We start from the raw sequence: 16,904 nt of genomic DNA, 5'->3' as shown, positions 1-16,904 counted from the left end.
ATGCACCAGGCAGGAATTACTCAAGTGGAGAATAGGGAAGGTGGCCCTATCTCCCTTGAGTCGGGTTAATGGTTGTGTATGGTACCACAACCAAAAGCGATGAAAGATTATTATATGATGCCTAACTGCCAGATAATGAGTTAAACTCGGGAAGTGGTCCTGAGGCACCTGGAGAATGTTGAGATGTCATCTTCCCGAAGCCATCAGTTCGATAAGTACCAAAATTAAATGTCTTTCGTCTATTCTACTATATAATTGCTTAAAGTAGTGTAGAATCAATTTATGGTGTCAGAATGTGACATGTATAGGTAAACCACTTGAGTGATACCGTATGGTCGTCAATCATTATTTCATAATAGACAGGGAATGTTGTGATTTTCATCATGAATAATCCAGGAGAAATTATAATCTGTCACGTGCTATATTTTGAATCCAAACGATTAACAGTAGATATTATGCAGGAGATTTTTAGACAGGGTCGCTGCATGTTATTAAGATAATGTCGTCGTAAGTGAACCTCAGTATGTAATTCATTGCATAGGTATGTTTTATTTGAAGGTGACTATAAGACAATTAACATGTGTGTAAACTGGAGTCATCGAAGATCATATTTTCACATCGCATGCGTAGCTTTTCGCGAGTAAGATGATAGTATTATCGCATTGATATTGATGTTATGTGTATGAAGGATGAGATAGTCTTTGAGAATAATGTGCTTGAGTATTTCGAAGACGAACTGAGAATTTATTGAGCATGACGTGCATGTGAAATGAGAGAGGTTTGAAATAGGATCGTCAAAATAAAGTGAATGATTAATGTGTTGTTTGATGGAGAATAATTAATTGGGGTTATGCATTGAATGATATCATGATGCAGTCTTCAAAACGTCCCGGTGATATGTTATTGAGGTAAGGATTGATGTTTGTCATGCGTATGAATTTAATGCTGGTAACGAGTGACAAGTACTTACGCATGGATGTAATTTTTGTGATGATGATTTTCAAAGAACACTGAAGTTATTTATGTGATAGTCGTCAAACATGCGATAACCTAAGGTTATCAATAAACTTCTTGAACGACTTTATGCTATTAAGTAATGGAACAACATTTATTTACATTTTACCAAGATATGTTTCGATTCACTGAAATCATCTAGAGTTGGTTAATATCATTCTATAAAATTAACAAAAGTACACTCTAAAAATATGATATATGAATCACGCGCAGATGTGAAGGGATAAAATAGAATCTTCGATAATAAATGACACCATGTAGATGTGAACCATGTTGCAGTTGAGATGTGTAGATCTTGTTTTAAGCAATGTGTAGATTTTCAGGATTTTTTTATGGAGAATACCAGAGGTTGCAGATCATCGATAGTTTTGAATGATTATTATTAGTGGTGACCTTATTTTCAGGAATTTGTCTAGATGTAGCTGTTACAGAAATTCAAAGAAGGCTGATTTCCAATTTATTATGCAACCTTAGTAATTAGAGAGGGATCATAATTTAATCCGATTTCTTTGATCATATGTTGGTATAAGCAACAATGTTGTGAGCATGTTATTGGAGCACCCAAGTTGTTTTCTTAGATTTTATTGAATTAAGTGATGACTGTAAAAGGTAAGGGAATACTGAAAGACATGAATTTTTGGGGTCAACGAATACGAGTGCCAAAGAATAAGATTTCTCTAATTTCATTTTATTAACCAGAAAATAAATGATGTGGATAATGGATTTGTAACGTAAATTAAACCTTCAGCAACTCGTACATTGGTTTCTTTCGATTTGTTGGAATTTAAAGTTAATAGCGAAGCCAACAGGTTTCAATTATATTGTGAAAGTTTGCTATTGTGACATATTATAACCAACAAAAGGTTAGGGACTTTGGACGTTTACAATTAATAATTATATTCAAGTTTAATTAGACATCCATTTATGTTGCTGTTTCAATTAATTTTGAAATTATGTTTCATGAGATGATATTCATTAAAACAGAATATCCTTCCAAGGAATAGAATTATCTCGGAATCCTCATTCACAGGTTAAGTTTAATATTATAGTATGGTATAGTTTTAAGTAATGGTTGAATATGCGCTCTCATATGTCAGCCAGTCTAAACGGTGCGGTACTGTGAACAGACTCGTCGAACTTGCACATCCCTTAAGTGGAGCTTCTTGCATCTTCACATGACACCAGCCGTGGCATAACATCAATAACTTGAACCTACTAGCCAAAGCAATTACTCACTTTTTTTTTGCTCTTTTTATCTGATTTGACTATCTACAATTGCTGCTTTTAATTGTTCCTTAATATTAATTTTTTTTACCACTTCTAACTTTATGTTACCCATCTACCACTGTTCACTCTCAGAAAGCTTGACACCCCTTTTAAAAACCATTACTCTGGTTTCCTGTAGATTAACCTTTAGATTCCACTCTTTACAATAGTTTTCTATCTCATTAATATTATTTTGCATTTTAACAGGGGTTAATGTGAGTAGAAGGATATCGCCAGTAAAGATTGGACTGAAATATCTTGATTTTCGTATCATGGAGAAGCTCCTTTTTCAAATCCTTTCGACTGAAAGATATCATTAATAAATAATAAAAATAATATACGTGACAGTTTACACCCTTGTTTAAGACAAAATTTTGATATTAACTCCCCCATTACCACATCTTTTACTTTGATAGAACATTTAAATCCCAAATACATGTTATCAATTGCTCTTTTATCATTTTCACTGATACTCCAATCTGCCCCAATTCACCAAATTGAACGGTTTCTCTAAATCGATTGTCGCAATGTACATCTTGCCTCTTTTCTTCTTAATATATTTATCTATTATTGTTTTTACTACCATTATATTATCACTTGAGTTGTCCAGTTGCAAAACCGATTATGTGCAGACAAACAAGTTTTTCAGGAAGCGCAAAAAACTGTCATTTGTTATGGAACAAACATAAGAGGTTGAAATTTTGTAACTAAACTGTAAACATTCATCTTCGTTATACCGCAAAATCTCCACAAAGTGAAAATCCACAGCCTGTTTCCAGTCATTCGACTGGGTAAGGAATGGAATGAATGAAGCCCCTATCTAGCGGCGAGGATAGGAATTGTGCCGGCTGCCGAAGCCTGTCGCACTTCTCTGGGGCAATGATTAATGACTGATAGATGAAACGAAATGATATTGGAGAGTGTTGCTGCAAAATATAACTAATAAAACACATGTTATTTGCAAAAAACATCTGGATATAACACGTTTTGCAGCAGTGAGCGCCTGCATTCCACCTGTCTGTGGCGTCGACACAATGGACGTACACTGGGAGTTCTGATCTGGGGAGCAATTTTCAATGACAGCAGGAGCACTCTCATGGTTATCCCACGCAACTTGACTGCAGATGTGTACGTCCATCTGGTGATTCGACCCGTAGTGCTGCCATTCATGAAAAGCATTTCCGGAGATGTTTTCCAGCATGATAATGCACGCCCCCATGCCGCTGTTGTAACCCAACGTGATCTACAGAGTGTTGATGTGTTGCCTTGGCCTGCTCGATCCCCCGGAGCATGTATGGGACATCATTGGATGACAACTCCAGTGTCATCCACAACCGGCATTCACCATCCCTGTATTGACCAACCAAGTGCAACAGGCATGGAACTCCATCTCATAAGTTGACATCCATCACCTGAATGACACAATGCATGAACATTTGCATGCCTGGATTCAACAGTCAGGCAATTACACCAGTTATTAATGGACCAGCATGACATATTTGCAATGGCTTTTCTCGCACTGATATTAACCTGTAGTTTTGTACCTTTAATCAATTAAGTATGTTCCCTCGACAAATATATTATCAAACTTTCCGTATTCTACATTCCTTATTTCATGGTGTTTGGATATTATTTTCCGCCAGTGTATTTGAAGACAGCTGTGTATGAAGATGTGGAGATTGCCATTGACCTTTTGTGTTTCCGTGTTTGTACTCGTCTCCCATTTCTGTAGCTACCTCTTCCCACACCGAACTGCCATTGTGTTCATCCTATTATATACGTTCCTTTCTTATTCTCCTCTCTCTCTGACTTGATTTTACACTCATTTGTTTCTTTCCTGTACTTATATTATCTATACTAATATTATAAAGAGGAAAAATTTGTTTGTTTGTAACGAATAGACTCAAAACTACTGAACCGATTTTAAAAATTACTTCATCTATAGAAAGCTACATTGCAAGTGAGTAACATGGGCTGTATTTTATTTTCAAAACAATTCGAGATGGGGGGTACGGGGGGGAGGTATAAAAATAATAGGCTAATATAGGCAAAACATCAAATTTGTCGTATAAGGACAAGACAAACATCAATTTAATCCTCTTAACGCAAAAACAAAACTCGGTAAGCCCTACGGGCCCAAAAACCATTTTTAATGCCCTAAAACGAACCGTTACGGAGGTATTGGCACCAGACCACCCCTGCACTAGGAACTGGATAAAGTAACGAACTGCCGTAACCATGGCAACGTCAGCTCCAGGATTCTACAGCAGTGAAATTATCTACAATAAATCAATAAAACCTAACATGTTACAGACATGAAAATTGATATTTGGAATCCCCTTTAAAAATAAAAGAACACAAATATTCGTTTTCAGAAAATCCACTTAAGGGTGTGGGGTGTGAAAAGAAGTGAGGAAGGAGTTGAATTATTTATATGAGGATACATATATCTTAAAAAATGAAGATGTTACAGACTTTAAAATTGGTATTTGGAATCTCCTTTAAAAATGAACACACTCTTTTTGGAAAATGCACTTAAGGGGGTGAAAAGGATAAAAAAAGCTGGTGAATTTTAAAATGAGTATCTTCTTCTACTATCGCTTTGTCCACACTTGTGAGGTGGAGGGTGCGAACTGTGTCGCACATGTGGATTTGACAATGTTTTACGGCTGGATGCCCTTCCTGACGGCAACCGTATGTGTAGGGATGTAATCTATACTTCCATACTAATATTATAAAGAGAAAAAATGTTTAAATTTGTTTGGAATGGATAGACTCAAAAACTACTGAACCGATTTTAAAAATTACTTCACCTATAGAAAGCTACATTACCAGTAACACGGGCTGTATTTTATTTTCAAAACAATTCTAGGTGGGGTGACGGAGGGAGATATAAAAATATTAAAATAATAGGCTAATATAGACGAAATTGCATTTGTCGTACAAGGACGAGACCAAGCTCATTTTAAGCCCCTTGGCGCAAAGAACAAAACTGGGTAAACCCTTCGAGCCCGAAAACCATGTTTTAAGGCCCTAAAACCAACCGTTATGGAGATATTGGAACCACACTACCCCCGCTCTAGGAATCGGTTAAAGAAACAACGGTCGTAACCATGGCAATGTCAGCTCCAGGATTCTACTGTACATCAGCTAGATTATGAATGAACGTTTGGGCATAGATGCCAACCAAAATTGATACAAATATGACTTACTATCTGGAAAAAATAAATTGTTGAGTATGACGCTCATAGCACTCCTTTGGCCGGGAATGGAAAGGGAGTGAAGTATAAAAATAATAGCCCCGGAGATCTCCGTAGCACAGCTACCAGCGGTTGCCGACGGGCCTCTGTTTTTACGCACTGGCTTAGATTTCAGCATTTTGCGGAGTCTGTTACCCATAGTTTAAACTATTTTCTATCAAATCATGGAGTAGTAGGATCACTGATGTTATTAGTGCCGATATTTGGTCCACTTTTACGATCATTGTAACCACGAAAACAACCTATATACTGTAAACAATTGTCAAGATGGTGCGCCCATGACTTGAAAAAATTTCTCAACATTTGTAATCAGATTCATTATATGATGTGCGACATGAGTGACAAGCCCTGAGAATTATAATTCTTGATAATTATAGTAGTCTCTTTTATGCATAGCGTATTTCCTTGATCATTTGTAATAGTTACGAAATGTTGGATCAAACAAATACATTCAATAATTTTTATATTTGTGGTACTATCTAGCGGAAGTATACCTACACTAAACATGCAGGTTTGTGAAGGAAGCAGGTATACCTATGGTAGGGGGAATGAAGGAAAAACATGGTAGCAAAAGATCTTAGAGGTCGACGCTAATTAGGAACTAATATTTAGAGGCCCCATGAAGAAAAGAAGAAGAAGATACACTATAGTTCCAAACATGACAAAGAATTTCTACGTACTTAAGTAAATACACCAGTGTTATAAATATCTAATGAAGTCAGTCACACCGATAGTGTAACTGTTCGACCCTAAGCTTCTCACTTGAGGAGACGAAAGTTATTACCTTGGGACACATGGATATCATATAAACTATATGTGGCTTGCCCGCAAATTGCCACGCAAATAGAAACAATTAACATTCCATGGTTTCCCATTTCTCTATGTGATGTTTGGGCGCCAGGGTTACAGTTTTAAACCAAAATTTATATTTACTAGCATAGAGACTTATACTTAAATCACAGGGGTAGGATTTTAAATAATTAACCATTAAGTATCGCTTAAGAAAGAAAATTAACGCAATATAAAATACAAATTAATTTATTATACAAAAATAATGAGATGAATTGGAAAAGTTCCTTAAAGCGTGGAGGGATTTAGAATTTACGTTACTCAAATTACTATTGCTTGCTTTATCTAATTGAAGCTCACCAATTGCAGTTTCCGTTGAAGTCATCTGGTTTCCGTGGTTACTCGTTCTCTTCTTCTCGATGTAGAATTGGCTCCATGGACATCCTTCCTTCTCTGATGTGGTACGGGCTATCTGGACTAACACTCCCTAATTGCCTAGTCTTTAAATTAGACATTGGCCCTATACTTGTAAAAACTGATCAGCGTTGATCGTATGAGGAGAAAATTCAGAGATATGAATTTTTCCATGTTAGTAGAAATCTCAATCCAACTGAGCTATACTGTTTATACGGTACAGACTTGTACCAAATTCCATGGACTTGAACTAAACATAGTTCTTCGTCCAGAAGATTTACTGAACATAACACAAGCCGTAAGCTTGTTTTGTCTCACGCAGATCCGATAACATTACCGCAGCTGAGTAATGTGTCGAAGCGACAACATACTGTACAAAAATAACTATATCTCGGAGAGACCACACACTGTCTCAAAATCAATAACGTCGTTCAAAGTAGATGTTCACAGTAGAAGTTGCGATGTGAGAGACTATCTGTGACTCCGTGAATCGAGGAATGCTTCGCGCTACATAATATATCACCGGGCTCTCCCCACTCTTGATAATAGCTCAATATTAATTCTCTATATAACGAAGCATCTGATTCGTAGATCGCATTATCATCTCCCTCTTCTTTCTTCTTGACAAGACCAGTAGGTGTGGCGATGATGTAGTCTGCAAGCCTAGCCTCGCACGCGGGTCGCTGTGTACTGCCTTGCTCATGAGTTTAACCCAGGGCCTCTCAGGGTGCATGCGCGTGGTGCATGCACTGTGCATGGTGCAAAAGACGACTTGGCTTGGTTGACCAGAGTGCAGACCCCCCACTCCTCGATTTGGAGCAATAGCGCTTACTCTCTCTTTCCTCACGCCTGTCTCGCTCGCTCCGCCTGTCTCCATCTGCCCCACTTGCGCCGTAGCGCTCCAAATCCGGGCTGACTTGAGCCGAGCTTAACCGAGTAGCCCAGAGACGAAGCGTTGATCCGAGCCATGCCGAGCGGCAGCGATGCATAGTGCACAGAGCTCTTGCGCCTCTATCTGTACGCGTGAGATTTTGGGCATTTGAGAGGCCCTGGTTTAACCCAATGACTCATGTAATTTTCCCCCGCTATAAGAATAACCTTTTCCGTATACACAAGTATGAGATGAAATGACAACAACTATGTCTCAACATATTGACCATATTTATAATACATAATGAATTCCAATCCTACCTAATATAATAATTTAAATAATAAATGATGTTATAATTATATAATATGATTGCAAAAACCTTATTTGCCATAAGACCTATCTGTGTCGGTGCGACGTAAAGCAAAAAAAAAAAAAAGAAAAAAAACTTATTTACAAATGCTTGACGTAGAATAAATATGTTATTACGAATAATTGCCGATGGCGGATAAACTTGATATCAAATGATATCGCGTAAAATGATAGTATATAAAATTAGTCTGGCTGGAGAAGTTACAATAGTATGAGTAACTAAAGCCAGTTTCTGATAACCCATATGAAGAACGGGTACTTCTGCTAGTTCTCCTATAAAGTCACCTCACCTCATTCTCTCGAAGATGATATAAAACTTACTTTGCGAGCAACAGATATAAGAGGCCAGTGTTCTTTAGTTAAAGCTGATGTTTCACGATCCTTTCTTAAAAACTAGACTAAATTTGTTCAACAATGTGTCCATGCAATCATATCCCATATTTTTTGACAAAATCTGTTACTGTACCATCAAGACTAGTGATAATTCCTAAAACGATATTATATTCTCCCCGACTGAGTGGTCAGATGGTTGAGGCACTGACCTTCTGACCCCCAACTTGGCAGGTTTGATCCTGGCTCAGTCCAGTGGCATCTGAAGGTACACAAATACGTCAGCCTCGTGTTGGTAGATTTACTGGCATGTAAAAGAACTTCTGTGGGACAAAAATCTGGCACCTCTGCATTTCCAAAAACTATCAAAAACTAATTAGTGGGATGTAAAAACAATAAAATTATTATTATCTTCTTCCTCAGCCTTGAAAGGATTCATCCCTTGGAGAGGCATATGAACATCTTTCAGTATCCCAGGTTCCTCTTCTGAATATTAGACGGTTGTTGCTGAATTTTTCCATCCTTGCCTTCAACCTTAATCAGTTTTTCATAGTAACTTCTCTATCTTTCTCTTCTATTTTGCTCATCAGCGTCCTTCTATCTTCACTTCTTATAATGAAGTATAACAGAATGAAATGTCATTTTATATGTTTTATTTCACAAAATGCAACCCATGTTTCACAGGTAACAGGTAGGGACCCTTAGAGGCAGCCCTGCCCAGGGAGTGGCACCCCTGCCTATGTGAGTCCCAGAGCACACTGACCCAGTGTGTAACACCAGGTGAAGGCTCCCAGCTCAGGGTAATGAGTGAAGACCTCAACGGCAGCAAAAGCGGAGAATATGATTCAGTATGGTGGAGCTGGCGGATGAGGCAACCTACTCCTCAGGGGGTAGTACAGATGGAACTCACTGCCTTTTGGGATGAGGAGGGATCCTCAAAGGCTAAGGGAGTAAACCCCCAAAGAAAATCCTCAATTATGTTAGGCCTAGCAAGCCAGTAAAAGAGCTTATTTGTAGTTCCTTTCAAAATACATGAGCCTCGGAATGCATTTATCAACTAAATTAAGATGCCAGCACGAGCAGACTCATTTCAGGGATGATGGTTTATGGCCTGATGATAGACAGGATCTTGCATAAATGCAAAATTCCCAGAGGAGACTAACACGGATTGGGACCATCAACTGAGTCTCACAGGTAAATGTGAAGAACTAGTGGACCTCATGGAAAGGAATGAAGAAATTAAGAAAACAGTATACACTGTATTGGCATGGAAATTACAAAGAGATGAGGAATGGTGTTGGTTTCATCATGAGTAAAGATCTAGCCACTGAAATTCAGTATGTTTGTGAAAGAATAATAAAGGTGACTGTGCATTTAGGGAAAGAAAAACTACCTTTGGTGCAGGTGTATGCACCTCAAACTGGATGTTGTCAAGAGGATAAGAACCAGTTTCTTGATGATATGGAAAAAGTTATTAGTAAAGAGAGCGTAATCATTATAGGAGATCTGCATGCACAGATTGGGACAAATAGAACAGGATATGAGAAAGTAATGGGACCTCATGGATACGGTGGACGAAATATAGAAGGTGAACATCTCCTTGACTTCTGTATGAGGAATGGGTTGGTGGTGAAAAATAGTTGGTTCAAGAAGATACAGAGCCATAAGATAACATGATACAGTTGGGATGGGCTACAAAGGACTGTAATTGATTATGTCATCTCAGATAAAGAAAGGAGCAGAATGGTAACAGATGTCAGAGTAATACCCAGCGAGAGTCTTGACTGTGACCACCATTTATTAGTAGCGGACCTGAGAAACTTTTATGTGCCAAAAGAACAGAACAGGAAAATGCCAAAAATCAAAGTATAGGAACTCCAGAAAAGAGATAAGAGAACTGACGAGGGAACACATACATGTGTTTCACTCGGATTCGGTTGAAATTTGGTAGGAATATTCGTGGGAGGCAGTAGAATGCTAAGGTGAAAACTGCATGTCCCCAGCGCAAGTTTAAACGCCAAAATGGAACAAATAAATAGTCGTAAAATTAGAAGTGCCGCGGGAGGATCTGGGTGTGGCGGAGAGGGAGGGAGGGAGGAGCGAAGCAGTGGACGTAAGCAGCGTATTGTCGGGCTGCCCGCTCGAGTCGAATGAATGACCACCCACCCCCCCACCCACTCTTCTTCACTGCACCGCACTTCGCACATACCTCGTATCTTCCCGATTAGAAACGTCAAAGCAGATCAAGAGGTGCACATTGATTAGTCGTCCGATGAGACAACGTTCTTACAATGACAGGTAAAATCTGACGTTCTTATAGTCATTTTTATGAATGGTGACTGTATATTTACTTTAACCATGTACGGTAATAACTGATTTTTTTACACCTAGATACAAAAAAAAACGCCCACTACACAAGTCATTCAATCCGTGGAATGTAGTAGTGTGCCTTCAGAATTGTTTTGCAGAGTGTGACAAAATAGACACCCCATTTTCTGAAGATGAAAGGAATTTGGGATTGGAATTATATCGTAAGTAGATCAATGTATTTATACATATTTACTTTTACGAGAAAAGAAAAAAGCGATCACAGGAATTGCGTTCTTGTCTCCGTCTTACAGGTCTAATTGCCAACAGGGTTTTGGATACCGATATGACAGTGGAACTGGATGGCACATTGGATATGTCAGATTATGACTTTGATTTCGAGGAAGACACTATCGAAACACCGTTATTTGACCTCGTCTCCAAAAATGTTGCTCCTAACCCTGCATCCACAACAACGGCTGAACGATGCCTAATCCCAATAACTTATAAGAAGAAGGTCGTCGAATATTGGTGAAACAAAGGTGGGAAACAGAGGAGCTTCACATCAGTGAAACACAGGTTTTGTAAATTTAAGTTCCTTTTAAAGTTAAAAATTTCATTGTTCCGTATTGAAGAATATTAGAGTTAAAATTGAAATAATTGATAAATAGATTCAACCTATTCAATACAAAAGAATAAGAAATGTAGTAAATTACATTCCCATTTAATAATAAGTAGAAATGGTACTGGTTTCGACCCTAGTCCAGGTCATCGTCAGCCGATAAAAACATGAAAAACAATGAACTTGGGGGCATGCTTAGACCCACACTGTTGTTTACATACACCATCCAGTGGCATCATACGCAAGTACATACCGCATGTTTTCAAATGCATATATTAGATTTTCCGTGTTGTCTCCTGTTCGCGAGAAAAAAAAAAAGTTGCCATGACTTATGACTCGACCTACGTATCTACTAAGTTACTTAATTCTATTCATTTCTTTACAATACTTCTACAGTTGAGCACTAACATTTTTATGTCATCCCTACTTGACTTCCAGATCCCTATACCTTTATCACCGCTCGCTAGGCCACCCCGTTTCCCTGAATGTACCTCCCTATAATCCTTCCAAACAAATTTCCTAACTTGTACGTACCACTGCGGTTTAAGTGAAGGCCACCTGAGAGCAGATCCCTATCTCCTACCCGCCCATTAGGATCTAGAAATCTCACTGCCAGTTTCCCACATACCCACTCCATAGTCTCATTTAAATCTCCAATCACCTTCTAGTTTTACCTCATAAAATTGTCAGTAGTGTACTATTTAACAAATGTTAACAGTTGAAAGACGTAACAGTCCTGACTCAATGTTGGCTTTCTCGCCGTAATGTGACCTGTGTATTGTGCGTATTTCAGCAATTGTCATTCAGTTGTGTTCATAGTGTACGTTCAAACTGATTTCTACTCTGTGGTGGATGAGTAAATCCATGAAAGAACAGATAACCTAAAAATATGTCATGTAAATGTACAAATGCCTCAGACAATTTCTGTTACATACGTGGCGAGTTCACTGTGAAGCATCAAAGAAGGTGCATTACCTCCCATATAAAAACAGTTTATCACCTATATTTTAGGTGTGGTGTTTGTGATCCAAGACAAGAAATTGGCATTTCATATACATTAACATAATTTACAGGAAGGCTACTTGTATACTGCATAAAAGAAAGAAAAAAAAGTTAACTGGAACTCTGTTGGTAGCTTTTTTTTTTTTTTGCTAGTGGGTTTTACGTCGCACCGACACAGATAGGTCATATGGTGAAGACGGAATAGGAAAGGCCTAGGAGTTGTAAGGAAGTGGCCGTGGCCTTAATTAAGGTACAGCCCCACCATTTGCGTGGTATTAAAATGGGAAAGCACGTAAAACCATCTTCAGGGATGCCAACAGTGGGATTCGAACCCACTATCTCACGGATGCCAGTGCACAGCCGCGCGCCCCTAACCGCATTGCCAACTCGCCCGGTCTGTTGGTAGTCATCAGCTGACTGAAATATGTCTAACATAGCTCATCATTTAATTGTTGAAGGCTTTGTTCCTATTCAATCCTGTTTTGATTTCTATAGTTAATAATGAGGATTGCCTCTCAAAGCTAGCCAACTTTTATTGAATTTGGTATCAGCCCATCAACAGAAAAACTGTTTTAATATAATACAGATATTATAGCATTGTACTTACCAAGAAAGCCACATCCTAATGCAGTAAGTCCACCCAGTTTTGCCCCAGCCACAAGGCCAATAGGACCACCAAGGCATCCTCCTATAACAGCTCCAGCTAAAGGATAAATCGCTGAGCTATACCGAGCAGCTTTTTGAAGCTGCCTTGTTCCTTCATGTACATTCTCTTGAGTTGTAATAACATTGCTCTCAACTGTTTCTACATCTTCTTTTTGACTCTAAAATAAATAAATTTAAAAAAAATGTATAAACAATACACAAATAACCAAATGTTAGGAAGAAATTCACATAAAATATTAGAGGAATAAAGAGAAAATGTCATAAAGACATAATAAATTCTCTAGAATTCCAGAGATTATTATAAGATTTCTGGAAGACAACTACAAAAATATGATCCTCCTACTTCAATGCTAAAATATGAAAACGGTAAATTAGCACATGATAACAGTGCTGAAATGCTGAAATCATGGCAAAAGCATTCGGCAAACTTTTGAATTGTGCATAATCAAAGGAATTCTTACAAATTCCTACAAATACTCCAATAAAAACAAAAAATTAATAATATAGATCCTTCAACATTCAAGAAGTAAAAAAAGCAACTCAAGGAATTGAAAAAACTATAAGGCATGTAGAGAAATTCAGACTTTTGTAGAAAAGTGGAAATACGCAAGTAATACGGCTTGGATTTCCTTAACATAGCTTTTATGAAAGAATTAAAGAAGAACAGTTAGAAGAAGAGCTAGGAGAATACAGGAGAGCTTTTAGACCGTGCAGAAGTTGTGCTGATCAGATCATTACTCTCAAAATAGCCATGACGCATTACAAGAAATGAAATAAGCCTCTTTCAATAACATCTGTAGATTTGAAGAAGGCATATGATTGCATAAAATGTTAAAAATGTTCAGAATTTTGAACTCCATCCAAAACTTAATTAAACTTATAGTCCTTACTTTAACTTATACTAAATCAAAAGTTAAGTTTAGAGGGGAAATTTCTGATCCATTCATGATTAAGCCTAGAGAGAGCACATAAGAATAACCCTGTGGGGAGGCACGCACGGTATTTTAGACTGGGTCAGGAGAAAATAGCACAAATTAAAAAAAACTATTTTGAATGTTATAAAACTAGTAAATAATTTTGAAACAACTTGTAAGTAATGTTCAAAGGTATTTTAACAATACAAAAATTGGATGTTAAACAACTGATGTTCATTCTGTGTCAACACTTGATTCTTGACTTTCTGTACTGCACCAAACACAAGTCACTGCCGAGTGTTCTTTGCAGATATCAACTATTCCAGGTTTTTCCTTTTTTTTTTTTTTCAGTTGCAGTAGTTGTGGAACTGCAGAGGGGTACTCTTCTTCAGGCTTAAACTTAACTGATAAACATGCATACGTCATGGGGCGTGGCAGGAGTTTTAGACTGGGTCCGTCATACAATGTACTCAGGCTTAAATTGAGGAGTGTGAGAGGTGAATTGTTTAAGCACACTGAGAGTGGACGAGTCCAATGTAAGGTACTGAGGGGATGGAAGCTAGCGGCCCACTACGTTGAAAACTATAAAAAAAATTCTCTGAACCCGGTCTACAAGACCGTGACGTGCCTTTTCCAGGGTTAAACCAGGTTTAAGACAAAGTGACTGTTGGGTTTGTAGTCTCACGTGTGAGTCGCTGAGAATCTTAATTTTGTCTGTTTTGTTCTTGAGATCATTTAGTGATATTTGTAGTTCATTAATATTCTTAATTTCTTTGATGCATTTAATTCTGGTATTGCTATTTCATAATTTTTCTACTAATTCTACTTCCTGGTGTTCTAATAAGGGGCTGCCTGGCCGAGGCGGTAAAGGCGTGCTCGGTTCGCCCGGAAGGACGTGGGTTCGAATCCCTGTCAGGAAGTCGTAAAATTTAAGAAACAAGATTTCCACTTCCGGAGGTGCATATGGCCCTGAGGTTCACTCAGTCTACACCAAAAATGAGTACCAGGTTAATTCCTGGGGGCAAAGGCAGCCGGGCGTAGAGCTAACCACTCTACCCCATCATGTGCCGGGGTTAACCATGGTGGAAGCCTTTACCTTCCACTCCTCCAAGGGCCTTCATGGCCTGTAGGGAGATGTCTTTGTCTTTGGTGTTCTAATAAGATGTCGCGGCAAAGGGCAAAAGGTAGAGTGTACTCAACTAAAGAAAAGATGTTGACATCTGAGAAGATGAAGAAATACTGGAAGCAGAAAAGCCAAATTTTCTTTGCATAATTGACTGGAGTGGTCCTATGATGACCATAAAATGTAAAATAAAATAAAATAAAATAACATAAAATAAAATAAATATACAATACAGCAGCCTTTTTCAAAATTAATAATTAAATTGTATTGTTATAGAATATTTGAGTGATGGATCTTAATAATTTTATTTCATCAAATTCCATTTTACACTTCCAGAGCAGATGAGAAAATTAGCTAACAACAAAGCTACAGGTTCTGATGACACCCCAGCTGAGCTTTACATGAAAATGGAATAGGGTAAGAACAATGTTCCTAACTAATTTTCTCAATAAGATCATGAGAGATGGGATAATTGATGGATGGATGAGCTATTTAATATACCTATAAATAAAAATACGCTCCTTACACCAAGCGAGGCATTGTTTGGCATTGACCTGCGAGATGTGTGGCTTATGGGCAGCCGCTCGACCATGAAATCCAAGTTTTCTCACCTACTGCCAAACTGTCATAGTACTTGGAGTGGATCCTGATGCAGTCTGGAATTCTGTGTGATGGTCTGGATAGATACCTGCCTATTACACTTTACGACCCTCTTCAACTGTCGGCGGTCTCCGTCAGTCAACAGACGAGGTCGGCCTGTACGTTTTCGTGCTGTATGTCCCTTCACGTTTCCACTTCACTATCACATCAGAAACAGTGGACCTAGGGATGTTTAGGAGTGTGGAAATGTCGCGTACAGATTTCTGACACAAGTGACACCCAATCACCTGACCACGTTCGAAGTCTGTGAGTTCCGTGGAGCACTCCATTCTGCTCTCTCACAATATGTAATGACTACTGAGGTCGCCGCTATGGAATACCTGGCAGTAGGTGGCAGCACAATGCACCTAAGATGAAAAACATATGTTCTTGGGGGTGTCCGGATACTTTTGATCACATAGTGTAAATGACTTTCCTCTTCTGAGTACAGCATATTTTCATGCATCTTAAATAGTTACCTCACCAATAAACAATATCTGGGGGCCAATCAATATGATCCTGTTACTGGGGTATCTCTTCCACCCAAACCTCATATTTTACATACAACTCTTATCCCATTTTCTACGTAGTCAGGTACGAAGTGAGATGAATCTTCATAGTGAGTTTTTACGACCGGATGCCCTTATCGGATGAGGTGCTGTCCAGGATCCTAACCTCCTGCTGATGTGCCCCTGATTCGATCATTCATGCACAATGGAAGAAATCTTTCAAGCAACTGACAAGGCTATCTCAGCTACTACAGAGATGAAATGAAGGAAGTGATATGCGATAGTAGAAAGAGAGAGGATGAAACTCAGTGTTGGCACATAGCCTACTCCTGTTGAACAGCACACGGGGATCTGCTCATGGCTTAACGTCTCCACCTGACAGATGAATCACCATCAACAGCGTCATATGCCCTCACTCCATATAAACACTGCGGAGAGGTTTGGAATTGAATCCAGGCTTTTGGTACACAATCTAGTGATTTAAATTGTATACCAGCACATCTTCTACCCTGCCAGCCAACATTCTGATGGGGATATTTTTATTTTAACCAATGGGACTCGAACTGGTTAACCACGGTGTCAAACTATTTACAGACTTGACGCCTTGCTGACTATGGACACCAGATGGGCTTGAACCTCATACTATGCAACAAATATTAAAGTGTGCACCTTCCATGGATAGTTTATTTTCTCTTTAACTACCATCAGTAGCTTAGTTGCTGTGGGAACAAATCTCTGCATTATATAGTTGTTTTTGTATGACTCTTCTATCAAAGCTATAACAATGTAACTTGTATTCCTCAGATCTA

At 38.5% G+C, this 16,904-nt stretch overlaps 1 protein-coding gene across 1 annotated transcript in view; it reads right to left on the bottom strand.

Moving 5' to 3' along the window:
- Syx17 (syntaxin 17) overlaps nt 1-16,904 on the bottom strand; it is a 72,041-nt gene that overhangs the window by 17,364 nt on the left and 37,773 nt on the right. The window contains exon 4 of the mRNA XM_067148484.2: nt 12,852-13,068. Within this exon, the coding sequence (XP_067004585.2) occupies nt 12,852-13,068 (217 nt within the window). The remainder of the gene's footprint in view (nt 1-12,851; nt 13,069-16,904) is intronic.

Source organism: Anabrus simplex, chromosome 5, assembly GCF_040414725.1.
Source record: "Anabrus simplex isolate iqAnaSimp1 chromosome 5, ASM4041472v1, whole genome shotgun sequence".
NCBI classification, from domain to species: domain Eukaryota; kingdom Metazoa; phylum Arthropoda; class Insecta; order Orthoptera; family Tettigoniidae; genus Anabrus; species Anabrus simplex.
Note: the sequence above shows the minus strand (reverse complement) of the source record. Positions and strands in the feature narration are given on the sequence as shown.